The sequence below is a fragment of the Rhipicephalus sanguineus genome, chromosome 6 (assembly GCF_013339695.2).
Source record: "Rhipicephalus sanguineus isolate Rsan-2018 chromosome 6, BIME_Rsan_1.4, whole genome shotgun sequence".
Taxonomy (NCBI): domain Eukaryota; kingdom Metazoa; phylum Arthropoda; class Arachnida; order Ixodida; family Ixodidae; genus Rhipicephalus; species Rhipicephalus sanguineus.
Window position 1 is genome coordinate 121507811 of NC_051181.1, and position 14406 is coordinate 121522216.

The window sequence follows — 14406 nt, forward strand, 5'->3', positions numbered from 1 at the left end:
AAGATCATGGACTAATTCGACGAGCTGGGATGTTGTAGATAAACCTTGTCGAAAACCATGTTGGCAGTTAGATAATAAACTGTGTTCATTTATATAGCTTAATAGATGTTTCAAGACTATATGTTCAAGCAGCTTTGAACAAGTGCTAGTAATTGAAACTGGCCGATAGTTTGCTACATTGTCAGTACTGCCGCTTTTAGGAATGGGAATAACTTTATCTTTCTTCCACTCTTTGGGTAAGGAACCACAGAGAAGCGAAGACCTGAAAATTAATGCGAGGTATTTCGAATTCCATTCAGCGTATCGGTATAGAAACTCATTAGGGATGCCATCGGGCCCAGGGCTTTTCTTTATGTTCAAATTGAGCAAGAGGTTTAGGACGCCCTGTTCAGAAATTTCGACGTCAGTCATAGGTAGCCTGTCTAATGGTGATTCAATGATTGGCAAAATTCCGTTATCTTCTGTAAACACTGATGCAAAGTATTGATTAAAACTCTCAGCGGTAGGACCTCCTGTAGATTGAGTCAATGAGCGAGCTTTTATTGATGGATTAACATATCTCCAAAACTTATCCGGGGCCTCCCTTAAAAATTTCGAAACTGTGATGCCAAAGAACCTTTGCTTGGATTCCTTCAGAAGTACTTTTATATCCTTACCAAGACGTCGAATGGTTGATTGATTCTGAGCACTAGGATTACTTTTATAATTCTTACGTTTTCGTTTTAATTGTCTTTTTAAGTGTATTATTTCTCTTGTTATCCAAGGGCTTCTATTACTTGTTTTCTTAAGACGTTTTGGTATAAAGAGTTTTATAGAAGACATGACCAAGTTAGAATAGTATCCCCAGAGATAATCTGGGTTCTGGTTGTGCTTGCAATACTCACAGAAACGCTCAAAGGAGCCCTCTAACAAATCCAGAACTCCAACATCATCAGCTCTAGCAAAGTTTAAAACATATTTTGGTGAATGGTTGACAACAGTGGGCAAAAGACTTAAAGAGAGTATAACAAGCTTATGATCCGAGATACCATCGCTGGTCTCACAGGCCAGTAGAAAAGGCAACAATTGATTAGACACAAAAACAAGGTCGAGGATAGATGAAGTACGCGTACAGACCCTTGTATAGTCATTCACCACCTGGCTTAAACCAAAACAAAAAACAAGTTCAAGGAGCTGTTCACAATTCGAAATTTCTGATACTCCAGGAGAGTAGTCGTTCCAGTTTATTCCAGGTAGGTTGAAGTCACCCAAAAGTATAATATTATCACCATATTGCACATTGCGATCCATGAAGCACCGGAGACTAGAAAGAACCTGGACTGGAGAACTTGGAGGCCTATATATACCACATATATGCACGACGCGATTCTTAAAAACTGCCCTAATGCATATTGCCTCAATGTCATAAGGAACAGAAAGTACAGTAAACTCAATATTGTCACGAATTGCCTACACGCAATATTTCTTCTTACTGTCACGCTTTACTTTGTAAAGTAAAAGCCTGCAAGGTTGCTTACGCCGCCAAGTTTCTGCGCGCGGTCTGTGAGCCGTGATGTTCGAAGCAGCGAACAAGCTTAGTGCCGTTATAATGGGACCACTAATCTATATCTATCTATCTATCTATCTATCTATCTATCTATCTATCTATCTATCTATCTATCTATCTATCTATCTATCTATCTATCTATCTATCTATCTATCTATCTATCTATCTATCTATCTATCTATAGTATAGTATAGTATAGTATAGTATAGTATAGTATAGTATAGTATAGTATAGTATAGCATAACATAGTATGATATAGTTGTTACTCACGAGTCGTCGCTTGGGCTTGATGAGCGGCCTGTTCTGGCCGTTCATTTTGTGGTAGAGACCGCATGCGTTGCACAGGTAGTGCCCGGTGCCGTCTCGTCGCCACAGCGGCGTCGACGTCGCACCACAGTTCACGCACTCTCTGCCCTCTGAGTCACGGGCCACCACACCGAGCACAACGACGGTGAACGCAGTCAGCAGCACCGGGCAGGACACAAGACGTTTGCCGAAGATGAACGCCGCGCGAACGCGCAGGAAGAAAAAGGAACACACGTTAGCATCGAAACGAGAGAGGTCACTGTAAGATGCGGTGTCTCCTGCGCCAAATTATCAATAGTCTATTCCGCAGAGAATCCTATCGTACATTCTGTGGCAGTATTTAGGGCCTCAAGATGAAAAGGTTAACAGTTAGGCAGCAACTTTATCAAAATTGGAGATAAAAGCTGTAAACTCTGGTTTGAGTGAATAGATAGCTTAGAAAGCCTGTAAAGAAGCTCGTCTCAATGACAAGGTATCATCTGTCTAGCTTAAAAATACTTTAAATGCCTTCTACGTGAAACTGCAAAGCCTTATCCTGCGTATGCAAGGAAGCCATATTTTCTCTGGAGGCATTGATGGCTACAACCTATAAGGAAATTATGCACCTACACTGTGTGTCAAGAGACACTTAAAAAGCGCGTTAACGAGGACATTAACTCTATGCACATAACACAATGTAAGATAAAGCACACACAAAACATTTTTCTGATCCTATCAGCAACACGCGAGTTGTAAAACAAAAACAAAAAAACACACACGCTTTACAAAGTCTGAGAAGGAGAGTGGATTCCGTATTCACAAAGCAGCTCTCACTTTGCAACGCTGCTAATTAAGTAGGCTGCATGTCATGGTATTGAGAATAAATTAATCGGATATGGTGTCTAATCAATTCCGGAAGGAACGCATAGATGCATGTCCTTAAATCTTCATGTAAAAATTTAATCTAACAATTTTCGAACATGCGAGCTCTCATATGAGGGTTTCGTATGATCACGTGGCTCTTTTGTTCGATCTGACAGCTACGTGACGTTCATTTATTCTTTTCTGTTTTTTTAATAGTTGAAAGTGAGTAGCTTCGTGAATTCGGTGCTTCTATATGATCGTTAAGCAATGGTTACGTTAAGAAAAGGGGAAGAAGAACGCAGAGTTCCAAAAAATGGTTATCGATGCTTATAAGTGCAGTGTGGTTTATTTTCGTTTTGCTTTTCGATCTACCGTGCTGAGAGTGAGACCAAGGGCCGAAGCGGTTAGTGCTCGCCGTGAGAGTGAGGAGGTTAGAGAGAGAGAGAGAAAACAAAGGCTTTTCAGTGATCCGAGAATGTAGATTCGGAGTAAAAGATAGAGTAGTGAAGTTAGAAATTGTGCCGTGCCATTCTTTTTTTCGCGCAGCGTGCTGATGGAAAAAGCGCGCGCGCGTCGCAAGCATTCGTGGTAAACGTATACGCGCAGGCAGGGCTCGTGCAGGTGATGCATACACGTGTAAATACGCCGCCGGATTGTAAGCCGAACGAGAAGGACATGTCCATATGGAAATATTTTTCATAAAAAAAATGCGGTGTGTATGAAAGAAACATCGAGCCTTTACAGAAAACCATCATACAAATTCTATTTCGCACAGACTTGATGTTGAGGTGATATTCATGATATGCGATGTATAATGGCGCAAGAGCCTGTAGGGCATTGCGCTTAAGAGCCCCGTGTGGAAGAAGGAAGTTGCTTCGATGTGCACCATCAGACCAACAAGCTATGATGGTTGGTCGAACTTGTTCTTGTTCCAGGTAATAGGCGAACAAGAACAAGAACAAGTTCGAACACCATAGCCGTGACATCGACGTAAGTCATTCGGCTGATAAATGTTTGTTCCTTTTGGGCCTTCTGTTTCCACAAGCCAACCCTTGTGGTGGCAGTGAGGTGCAATGGAACGTCGTGTACGATTTTTCGCAAGGGAAGCATTTAGGAGGACGAAGTATTAGGCTAGCAAACTTCGAGGAATCCAATGCCCAAATCTCCAACGGCATGCGGGTGTGAAATGGAAATTTGCTTATTGGGTTAAGATAAGACAGGGGCTGTACCCAACGAAGGCGTCCAACGAAGGCGTCGACGAAAACAAACACTACTTTCGCTCTTACAAAATCGACGACGCGTGTTACAAAATGTTGGCCACAACAGTCCAGCGGCACTGAGAATGCCGAGAGCATGAAATGCGATACGGACCCTCGACAAACATACGTCCACCTATCGAGGTACATTATCTCTGCTTATGGGTGCAACTTATACCGCACGTTGTGTTTCATCTGTTCACCCACATCTTTACATTGGACATAGACAACAGAAAAGCCTGGGACGAGGATGAAACTATTACACGATCAACGCATTGTAGATACCGTCTTCCACCTGTCGTTCAATACGATGTTCGTTCTCGCTCAATTGGTGAATTGGTCAGTGAAGTCAGTGAAGTGAAGTCCTTTTACGTCTTTGCCCAGCCCTTTTTGTCTTTTCGTTTCATTAAATCAGTTGCTAGATGCGCTTCGTCCATGTCGTTCCTGTCTGCCGTCTTTGTGAACTTTGCAGCGCTGCTTTTTTTCATCTATCAGTAAAGTTAACCGATCTTCCGGTCAGTGAAACGCGAACGGCAGATCGATAAACGCTGAAGATCGAGCAAAAAGTAAGCGCGTATGTTTCAGGGCACTTACGGGCGCGCGAATACCTGCAGTCACATAAAGTTCTTCTCCTCGTGTGTGCCATATAGACGATGCTGCCGTGCACCCGTTTCTTCGCACATCTCTCCTCGCTTCTTTCCTTTATTTTATTTATTTTTATTTCGCAGCCTCCTTGAGGCGCCCCGGATTGATAAAACGCGCGGCGACGCAAGCGCGGCTGCTGAGGCAGCCGCGCTAGCAGCCCTTCGGAAACTGGATTTGAGGAAACACCGGCGTAAGTTTTACGCTTTTTCTTTTCATTGTGCTGGAGGCGTCGCTTTTTTGTCTCCAGCCGAGATAGCGGCGGGCAGGAAGGGGAACTGTCTTTTTCTTTCCGCGTCGCCTCGGCCGGCAGCAGCCGGCGTCCTGCCACGAGCCAGGAAGGAGTCCGTTATTTATTCCGCCCCTTTCCTCGCAATGCAGCTCCCTCCCTCTCTCTCTCTGTGGCCACAGCAGAAACACGCTGTGGAGGGACTCGCATCGACGTCGCATCTGTCACGTTTGCAGCAACGTGCTGCGTATGTGTAACGCGGCTTGCGAGTTGACAGCGTATAAAGCCAGCGTACGGCTCGCGTATGCAAGCGATGACCGAGTTTTGCAAAACACGAAGAAGAAGAAGAAATTCTATCGACATGAATTGGAAGAACGATCGACCAATCGCGAAACCTTTTGCCTGCTCTCGGTCAGTACAAGTAGCGCCGGAGGCGGGACGTTCTGGCGATTCTGACATGGCCAACTTTGAGATGGCGATCGACCATGATGACGACTTATGGATGCTTACGATCAATATTAATGACAATATAATAAGTACGTTCGTGTCCCAGTGAGCGTTTTGACGACACAGTTACGTTTGAGAGGAAGGAGTTTAATAGTAATAATTGTTCGGGTTTTACCTATCAAAACCACGATATGATTATGAGAGGCGCCGTGGTGGATGGCTCTGGAAATTACGGCCACCTAGTGTTCTTTAACGTGCACCTAAGGACAACAGACTTACACGAGCGGCTGTAGACTTTTAATGACGCCGCATACCGCACAAGACTACCGCTCTGTGCTGTGAAGTTATGTGTGTGCGTGTGTGTTCCCCTCTCTTTCTCTCTTTCTTTACTCTTCTTTCAATCTCCCCCATCCCTTCCCCCTGTGCAGGGTAGCATCCGGTTATGCCAAAGTGGTTAACATCCCTGTCTTTCCTCTCTCCCGTTTTCCTTCCTAAATCTGAGCACACGGGTTGCTAGCATTTTGCCTTCATCAAAATATGGTTCCACGGCCGGGATTCAATCCCGCGACCTTCGGGTCAGCAGTCGAGCACCACAACCATAAGGCCACCGCGGGTGTTAAGAAGGACTTCGTGAGTTTGGCGTGTGCCATACGCTGCATGGCAAACGCGAACACTAAACTTCAAGGAGAGTGGGCGGCGTCGGGGCTCAGGACATCTTTTTCAGTAGTTCTCAATGAATGTCCTGAGCACTCCTCCTACAAAATGACCTTTAGTACGTTCTAAAGAAGGGAGGCTCAAGACCTTTAGAACGCTCTAATTGCATTTATAGAAGGTAATTGTTTAAACTGCGGCTTGCTTTTTGCCAAGTTTCCGATAGAACGACCAAATATTAACAACCCTTTAGTCATCGAAGAGCATCCGAAATACCGAGACTGTTAACTATACAATTCATGAAATAGCTGTACAAAGTACTGCGAACAATGCTGACTGAACGTGGAACGTGGCTGGCTCTCGATGAAAGAACCGGAAGCGGTGCCAGAGACATGTGTCCCGGCGTGTTACGCGGTATACCAGACTCTTTTGTCTCTGCGGCGGCAGACAAAAAGGCTCCGCAGCCGACACGCCCCGTGAGCTACGCGGCTCCCTTCGCTGTTTGGCCAGAGCCATGTGACCACGCCGCTGGACAATGGCGCTGCGCGCGCGAAATCTACGTTCGTTCGTGTGGCGCGAACACGAAGGTGGAGGGGATAGGGCCGGGAATTGTTCTGTCCTAGAGAGCAGCAGATGCTGTTTATAGAGATCCCATGTGGACTGACTTAAAAGCGTCCAGTTGAGTTTAGGAAGTTTGACAACTATAACACCGGTCGACAAGTATCGTGGCTTCGTGGGCTGTACGCAGTGAGGACTTTTGCAAGAACTGTGATTGCCAGGAGAGTGAGCAGCGAGGGTATACAAGATGCGGATTTCCGATTTCCGGTTGGTGATATCGTGTTTGTTTATAGGCGTCTCAAGAAAACAGTGCCTTCACTGATGTCCCAAGAGCACAAGCAATCTCTCTGAGGTGCTCTAGACCAACCTATTTTATCCGGGATGCGCGCGCATAGCATTTGCAGTGGTGAGCCGACAAAACGAAACAAACGGCCACACAGCCTTTCTTCGTAGCCAGCGGTAAAGTCTCTAGTGCCTATAGCACGATGACCCATTGCCCCTATATAGAAAGCAGCATTTCTACTTTTCCTTGCGACTCGTAGTGCGCGTGGCAGAGCCCAATCCCCAGGCGCGAGTGTACCTTACCAGGAATGTTCCTGTCCTACACCGTTCAATATGGCCTACGTATTCACTAGCGACACATGAGCTGTCTCTTTACAATATGACTATGTGACAGTAAGGAGGTTAGGTTTGACTAACAGCCAGCCTGTGCGCCCGTAAAAACAAAAAGAAAGTCATTCATGAAGGCCAACGAGGCAAAAGTCGTACTCGTACGCACGTATAAATCTACCTCTGTGCCCACTTCCGATGTGCGGATCGCATTTATTGGAGGCCCGCTTGTTTTACCTTACGCAGCAAAAGCACGCGCAGATGCTCCACCACGATAAAGGAGGGGGAGGGGGTGCTTTTTATTTGCCCTTATCGCGACTATCAGCGCCCAGCCCATAAAGGTGAGCAATCGCTCCGGATCCCAAAGACAAAGTGGGCGCGCTAAACGAGCCCGGGAGAAAAGATGGGAACGTGCTGAGCTGGCGGTTCGCCCCATCGCACACACGCGAAAACGTGGGCGCCTCATGCACCCCCCCTCACCTCGTATACGTAGGGTCCTCCACCAGAGACCGCAACTGTCTCTGGCTGGAGTCTTCGGCATTTGGGCTGGACTATTATATATACCTGTATAGCGTCCACGCCTGCCTGTATACCTGAAGTCGACGGGCTAGGCAATCAAAAGGCTGTATATCTTCTCCGTAGAGAGAGAGAGAGAAGAGAGAGAAAACAACTGGAGGTAGAAACTAGAAGACAGGAGGACTGGGCGAGGATAGCGGTTGTCTGTACGGTGGACGTGCTGTTCAAACGCGCAGACTTTTTTTTTTTTTCAGTGGTACGCTCACGACCCTCTATATAAACCTTCGTTCGTCGTCATTGGGAGGCGCAGGCACCTTGGTTGCGCAAGCCATCCGGATCCCAAAGTGACGGTAAACAAACACGAAAGTGATAGACAAAGAGAGGAGTAGAAAAACAAACAAAGCAAAACTGTTTGTCGCCGTGTGTACGCGTTTTCTTCGCGCCGTGGCGCCGAATCGCCAGGCAAGGTGGGCGAGGGGACGAAGAAAAATCACAAAAGCGCTGCGAGGACAGAGAGCTGTGTATACTACGCATGCGCGAGAAGTGGGACTATACGAACGACGAAGACGACGTCGCGAGCATTCTACCTGTCCCCACGTTTTATCGCCGGCCGTAAAAAGTGGGAGCACCGAGAACAAAAAAGTTTCTAAAGAAAATAGGGAGGCGCGCGTACGGCGCGCAGGCCAGAACGTGTAGAAGGCGACCACTGCCCGCAGTATAACCACAGCTTGCAGTCAAGCGTGGGGGCCAAGAGCCGAGGCCAGTATACAAGGAATCGTAAAATGGTTCTTTCCTCTCGCAACAATCCCATGGATGCACGCTGCGGCGACACTCAGTCTGCCATGGTGAGCGCGCACTACGCGGGCTTGTACACGCACGCACCCCCGTTTCTGGGCCGATTGGTCCAGAACTTTTATAACTAGCAGAACAAGACTCCATCATTGGAACCCCGCGTGGTGCCATCAATAACTCCCCAGCTACCAGGAGCTTTGCGAAGACGTAAAATCATCGAGTGACGCCCGAAAAGCGCTCACAAAATCCGACTTTCTTTTTTCGTGGTGCCAGGGCGCATGCGCTCTTCCCCTGGCGGGAACGTCGCGAATCGCTGTGGTAGGATCTACGCACGCCTTTCGATCTCGGTAGCTTTTATTCTGGCGATCCCGGTCGTCACGGATCACCCCGCAAAGCTCCGACCCCCTGCCCAAACGAGAGGGCAACACAGGAAAATGAAAAAAGGCTGATGAACAGAGAGGGAACACACACAGCACGGCTGTATGTGTGCCCTGTCTTTTTGTCTACTTCTTTATGCGCTGTTTTTTTTTTTCGAAAATGAACAGGCTCCAACTAGCCCAACTTGCCATTTTGTTACAGGCTGATCAAGGTAGAACGGCGATCGCTTAGGACTTCATCGGTCCCCTATGCAGAGCGTGCGAATACATTGCGCACCAATCCAGAGCCACTCAGCAAGCCAGGGGCTATGGCTTCGTGGAAGGGACGCACCGAGTGTTGTGTCCTGCGGCTGGAGAGGACGCTATATGGTCTTCGCAACGCACGACCTCTCTTGGTCTTGACCACAGACGTCGCGATGAATAATCAACGTGAAGAATAAGAAAGAGAAGAAATAGAAGAAAAAAGAAACAACGAAATACACCTTACGAGAGGGAGGTTTTTACGATGCCCTTCTTCCTGACCGCAAGCCACGCACTCAACGAGGGAATTCGCAGCGGCGAATCTGCATTTGGGGCATGTCCCTCGAACAACGAACGCCGTCTGAACGAAGCATTGTGTTTGTGTGTCTGTGTCTCTCATGGTTGTTGTCGTGCGTGGCGCCAGCGAGTCATGCTTGGCGTCCTTTCGAGGACACGTGACGTCCGTGTCGTATTAGGTCCTCGCCTGGAACGGGAGTCCGCGTGGTGTTTCTTTTTTTATGGGAAACGTGTAATATGAACACTGTTGCGTCGACGGTGACGCAACGCACGTCGCGAGCTGTCGGCTGAATCCCCGAAGTGAATCGGCAAGAACATGCGCGTCGAATTTTCTCGTCACAAAATTTATTCCACTCACGAGTATCAGCAAATATTTTATCGCGCGAGTATACTGTAGCAAATATTTTATCGTCATGATATATACTGTGGTGATTACGAACTGAAAAAGAAGTTCTAAAAAAACTTTCTAGTTAATTTACGTGCGTGTAAAATTTTAACTATATAGTGTACGGCTCCATTTTTGTATCAATATAGATTTCGGTTGATCACAGGACATACCTACAGCCGCTTCGTCTACTCATTTATTTACCACTTGATGACGTAAAGCCTCCAAATTCAAAGCATGCAACACGTCAACAAAAGAGAGAGAGAGAAAAAGAATAGGTTGTAAAGAACCGTGATGCTTTTGGAATGTTTTTCTATTCGTAGACTTCTCAGGACGTCGTTCTTAGAGAACTTCTAAAGGCTAATGACCAACGGAAATTGCGAAGCCGTAACACCTCAAGCTTTCCGTGGACCATTTGTAGACTGTCCAAATAATATCTTTGATTAGGTTGTCAGTAATACGTTTTTTTTTTCCTTTTCGTTTCCGATGACTCATTGCTAAATGCTCATATTGGGAAACAGGGCACCACACAAGAAGAGGCACACAGACAGACCGGGCACTCAATCTTTCCGCGCATCTCTTCATGTGTGGTGCACTGATTTCCTGATTCGCACATTTAGCGCTAAGCCATTAAAACGAACCAGTCATCCTTCTACGACGTTGTACTTAACGTTCATTCACTGCACAGAATTACCGACGAGGTATCCCACTGACGTTTATTCCATAGCCAATGTGACGTGCCCGAAAACGTTTTCCGTCGGTCGGAAGGATGCTTTCTAATGAGCGCCCAGGGGTTTTCTTCTTAGCCAGGAATAGAGCTGTCGGCTACCTTCGTGGCAGAATCAATGACCGACAAAAGAAGAAAGAAAGGGAGGGGGAGGGTGAAAAGAAGGGGAGGGGGGTAGTTGGTCAAGCCGGACGTCTCCAACGCCGCGAGACGTTCAACAGGCCTGCGACAACGCGTCCGTGCAGTGTACTACTCTGTCTCGAAAAAGGACGCAGACCGGGCCGGTTAATTGGCGATCGGCCGAGCGTTGCGCCAGGGCTGACCGGCTTCGAAGGGCCAGGAAGAGGAGAGAAGATTGAGGGAAGTTTGGAAGGGGGGATGGAAAGTAAAGAGAGAAGAAGCAAGATTTTGTTGTTCCGGGACAAAGCCGATAAACGAGGGGCTCCGATGGTGCGGAACGAAAGGTGCGTCCCCCTCCTCATCCTCGACTCCTTCACGAAGCAGCGACGACGAACGACGTCGGTGACGACGCTGCGTGTATGCACGGCCTTCGGTAAAACCAACCGCCGGAAGCCAGAAACGACGAGCAGGCAAACGGCCTCTCTGAGGACGACGCGGCGCACTTCGAAGAAGCTTGGCCCGTTGGCTGCTGCGACTTCGTTTTTTTTTTTTTTTTTTTGTCCATCGACGGGATACGTCGAATAGACTTCTCTGGGCACTTGTCAATTTCAGACTCGGTCGCCTCTTTGTCTCACCCGTCCTCTCGTCAGGTCTCTGATTGAATCAAGCGCCCGCCAAGCCCTCTGTGGTTGGCTCAATGACGTGGCGGGATTTGACCGTTACTGAGCACGATGATCCGCATAACAACCGCGCAGGCAACTGCAATGCTCTTGTGATGGTGGTCTCAACTAGAGCTTTCCTTGCTACATGATCGACCATGACCGACTAAAAGTTACTACGTTGCAAGATGAGACTGGGATTCTGTTATGACTAGGCAGCAGCGAAGATAGCCCAGTCTTGGAACCCCTATACCGGACTTCCCGCCGGGCTGCATTCTGTTTCGCGATGAAACCACTGTAAAGAGCGGTGCTTGCAACTATACATGGATTGTCGTCACTGTTAAAGGCACCACTACCTCTTCTTCCTCGTTTCTTCGCTTCCTCCTTACAGTGTGCCTCGTTGGGCATGCAGTCACTCTGGGGAGTAAATAGCTCGTGTGTTTGTTCACAAAACAAATTGAAGCATTGTAAATGGCTGGCAATTTTCGCTGCTGGATGAGTTGGCATGAATCTACTGAGCAATGAGCAGCGTAGAGAAGGGGGAGAAACAGAAAAGTAACAGAAAAGATAGCAAACGAGGTCGGTGAGAGACACGGCTCCCCCATGCGAGTCGAGGAACGCGAGCCATCAGAGTCGTACAGACCAAGTTCGCAACTATACATTCCCTGTGGTATATAATCCATTGTCCGAAGTCCCTGGTCGCCCTTTATAACGGGAACGCCACACAAGCGTGCTTAGCACTCCTGACAGCCACTTCAAGAGTGGTACCACGCAGCGAAGAGTTTGTTCCTTTTGTGTATAGCTCTCGTTTCGTTTACTTTCCTGCCTCGTCTCGGCAATTTTCTCCGGTACTCGCTGAACGAGCTCCGTCGCGTCGGTCACACGCTGAGACGGCTTCGCGACGGGAGACCTTTTTCTTGCCCTCCCGGCTGCAACGCACGATCCCGACGCCCCCACGGTACACTACCGCCCGCGCGGAGTGCGGACTCCGGAACGCCGCTGCAGCATTGGAATGCGAGGATCGCGAGCGGTCGGCTGGGCGCGTGCGCGCCCAGTGCACGGCGCCTTCCGACCGCATGCATCGTCGGAATGCGGTGCGCGCTTTCTCCTCGCCAATCTCGGGGGCTTCCGAGCAGTGCCAGTGGTGCACCACCGCGGGACCTCCTGTGGACATCCCTAACGACAAGTCGGCGCCCCGTGGAAGCACGGGCGTGCGCGGGACGTCCCGGAAAGGAAGCAGAGGATGTCATTGGGAAGCCCAGATACATAGCAGTGCACAGTGACTGCGACCATCAAGTGCAGGCCAATCCTGAGCATTGCTCACTTCAACATTCGTTCCGTTGTATATATATATATATATATATATATTGACCTGGGTAATTGTATGCAGGTCAGGCGAAGAGGTGCACTTCGATGGAGTTGCTTATCGTCAGGCTTTCTTCGTGAGCATCTTAAATGCGGCGCACAGACTCTCAAAGCGTTACAAATATAACTTTTTTTTCCTTTTTTGAATGTGCGTATGGCGTATTCGGAATCATGATATCCAAGATATAAATCATCGCCTTACTTAGGTTTAACGAAACCTTCGCCCGTGTTCTGTAACCTGTAGACCGCGCATTGATTGATTATATTCCATCCATGCAAAATTTCTCATCTCAACGCGCCGTCATGTGCTAACAAGGGGTGGATACAGGATTTTTCCAGGGGGAGGGGGGAGGGGAGAGACGGAGGACCTCACCGGTCCTCTTCTTGGGTGTATATATCCTAAAATTGAGGGTTGAGGGCTGTGTCAGGACGTCTGCATCCCACATCTGGATCCGCCATCGAGCAGAATCTTTATATATTTCTCCCAGGTCCTGGGTCTGAGCGCATAAATGCACCACCGGCACCCACGTATAAAAAAAAAGTCTACAAGCACCCTCCTCGCTTCTATATAACAGCTCATATCCGAAGCCTAGGCCCACGTTCCTGGCCAAACCCCTGCATGTCTTTCACCTGGGCCAGGCTGGTTAGTCTAGTTGCAGGGGGACATCAACTGCCGTCCTGTCTGCAGAAGGTCTATTGACACCCTAGTGCATCGTCACCAGCCTAAGCTAATCCTTCGGACAGAATCTATATACCTTGCGCCTTGGCAGAAGGTCGCCCCTGTAGACGAAGTCTGGGGCGCACATAAGGCGCACCAGCGGGCACGTCATATATGCACGCGCAGGCGCAGCCTGTGGCAGGCAGCGGCGGCAAACTGGTTTCTCCCTTTCCCTCCCAAACGAGCGACCGAACAAAGCAGAATTCCTGGCTCGGCCCGTTGTCCGACGACACTATTAATCTCCCGCCGGCGCGCGCGCGCGTGTGTGTGTGTGCGCGCGCTCACACCGGTGAGCACCGAGGCAACGCGCCGCACCGGCGGCCAGCCAGCTCAGCACCAGTGGAACGCCACTCTTTCCATCCCTCGCTTGCCGCTGTTGCGAGATGCGGAGCAGGGTTTCGCACGCAAGAGCTCGCCCTCTCCAGGCCTCGCGGGGTGCCTTCGAGGGTCTTCTTCTTCTCCTTTCGATGGCGGCTTGCGTAGTTGTCGGGACGGCTCGCGGGCGAAAGACGTATCCGATATCCTCCCGTACGCCAAATGGGATGAAGATGGAAGTCGCGTGGGAGAGAGAGAGAATGCGCCGGGCGTATATGTACGGAGATCGCTGACCGCTATAGCTTTCGTTTTTACGGGCCTCAGCTGTGACCGTTTCGTCGGAAAAGCTGTCCGGCCCTCTCATGCCCGGGATCCCGCATGCGCATGGTACACGTGCTACATATCTGCGCGACTCTTAAGTTCTTATTCGTTTTGTATGAGATCTATGAACAAACGAAGGAGACAAAAAGGTGGAGAATTAGCCCGGCCCAGATCACCAATCTAGCCCCGCCAGTAGATATCACATGAGTCAACTTATCAATCAATCAACGGAATACGCTAAAGAGCAACACGAAAAAGTATTGAAGCAGAACTCCACGCTTCCATTCATTTGTCGGAGAAGTTATATACTTGTCACGTTCTTGTTTTTTTTTTTTTAATTTTGTGCTTAGGGACTTAGCACATGTACCAGTGTGTGTGCAGTCACGAACTGCAAACCACTTGTTGTGTTCTTGCTGTTGTTGTTTGGGTGTTTATTTCGGCGCGTGCAAGGTTTTATCTCTGGCCGGACATTATTATTCGGTTTCGT

At 48.5% G+C, this 14406-nt stretch overlaps 1 protein-coding gene and 1 long non-coding RNA gene across 5 annotated transcripts in view; one reads left to right on the top strand and one right to left on the bottom strand.

Annotated features, from left to right (window-relative positions):
- Nucleotides 1–14406, top strand: part of LOC119396294 (uncharacterized) — a 258725-nt gene that overhangs the window by 175105 nt on the left and 69214 nt on the right. The window lies entirely within an intron of this gene.
- Nucleotides 1–14406, bottom strand: part of LOC119396293 (transcription factor GATA-3) — a 257931-nt gene that overhangs the window by 32573 nt on the left and 210952 nt on the right. For all 4 annotated transcript variants that reach the window (XM_037663445.2, XM_037663444.2, XM_049417032.1 and 1 more), the window contains one exon: nucleotides 1817–1962. In XM_037663445.2, the coding sequence (XP_037519373.1) occupies nucleotides 1817–1962 (146 nt within the window). The remainder of the gene's footprint in view (nucleotides 1–1816; nucleotides 1963–14406) is intronic.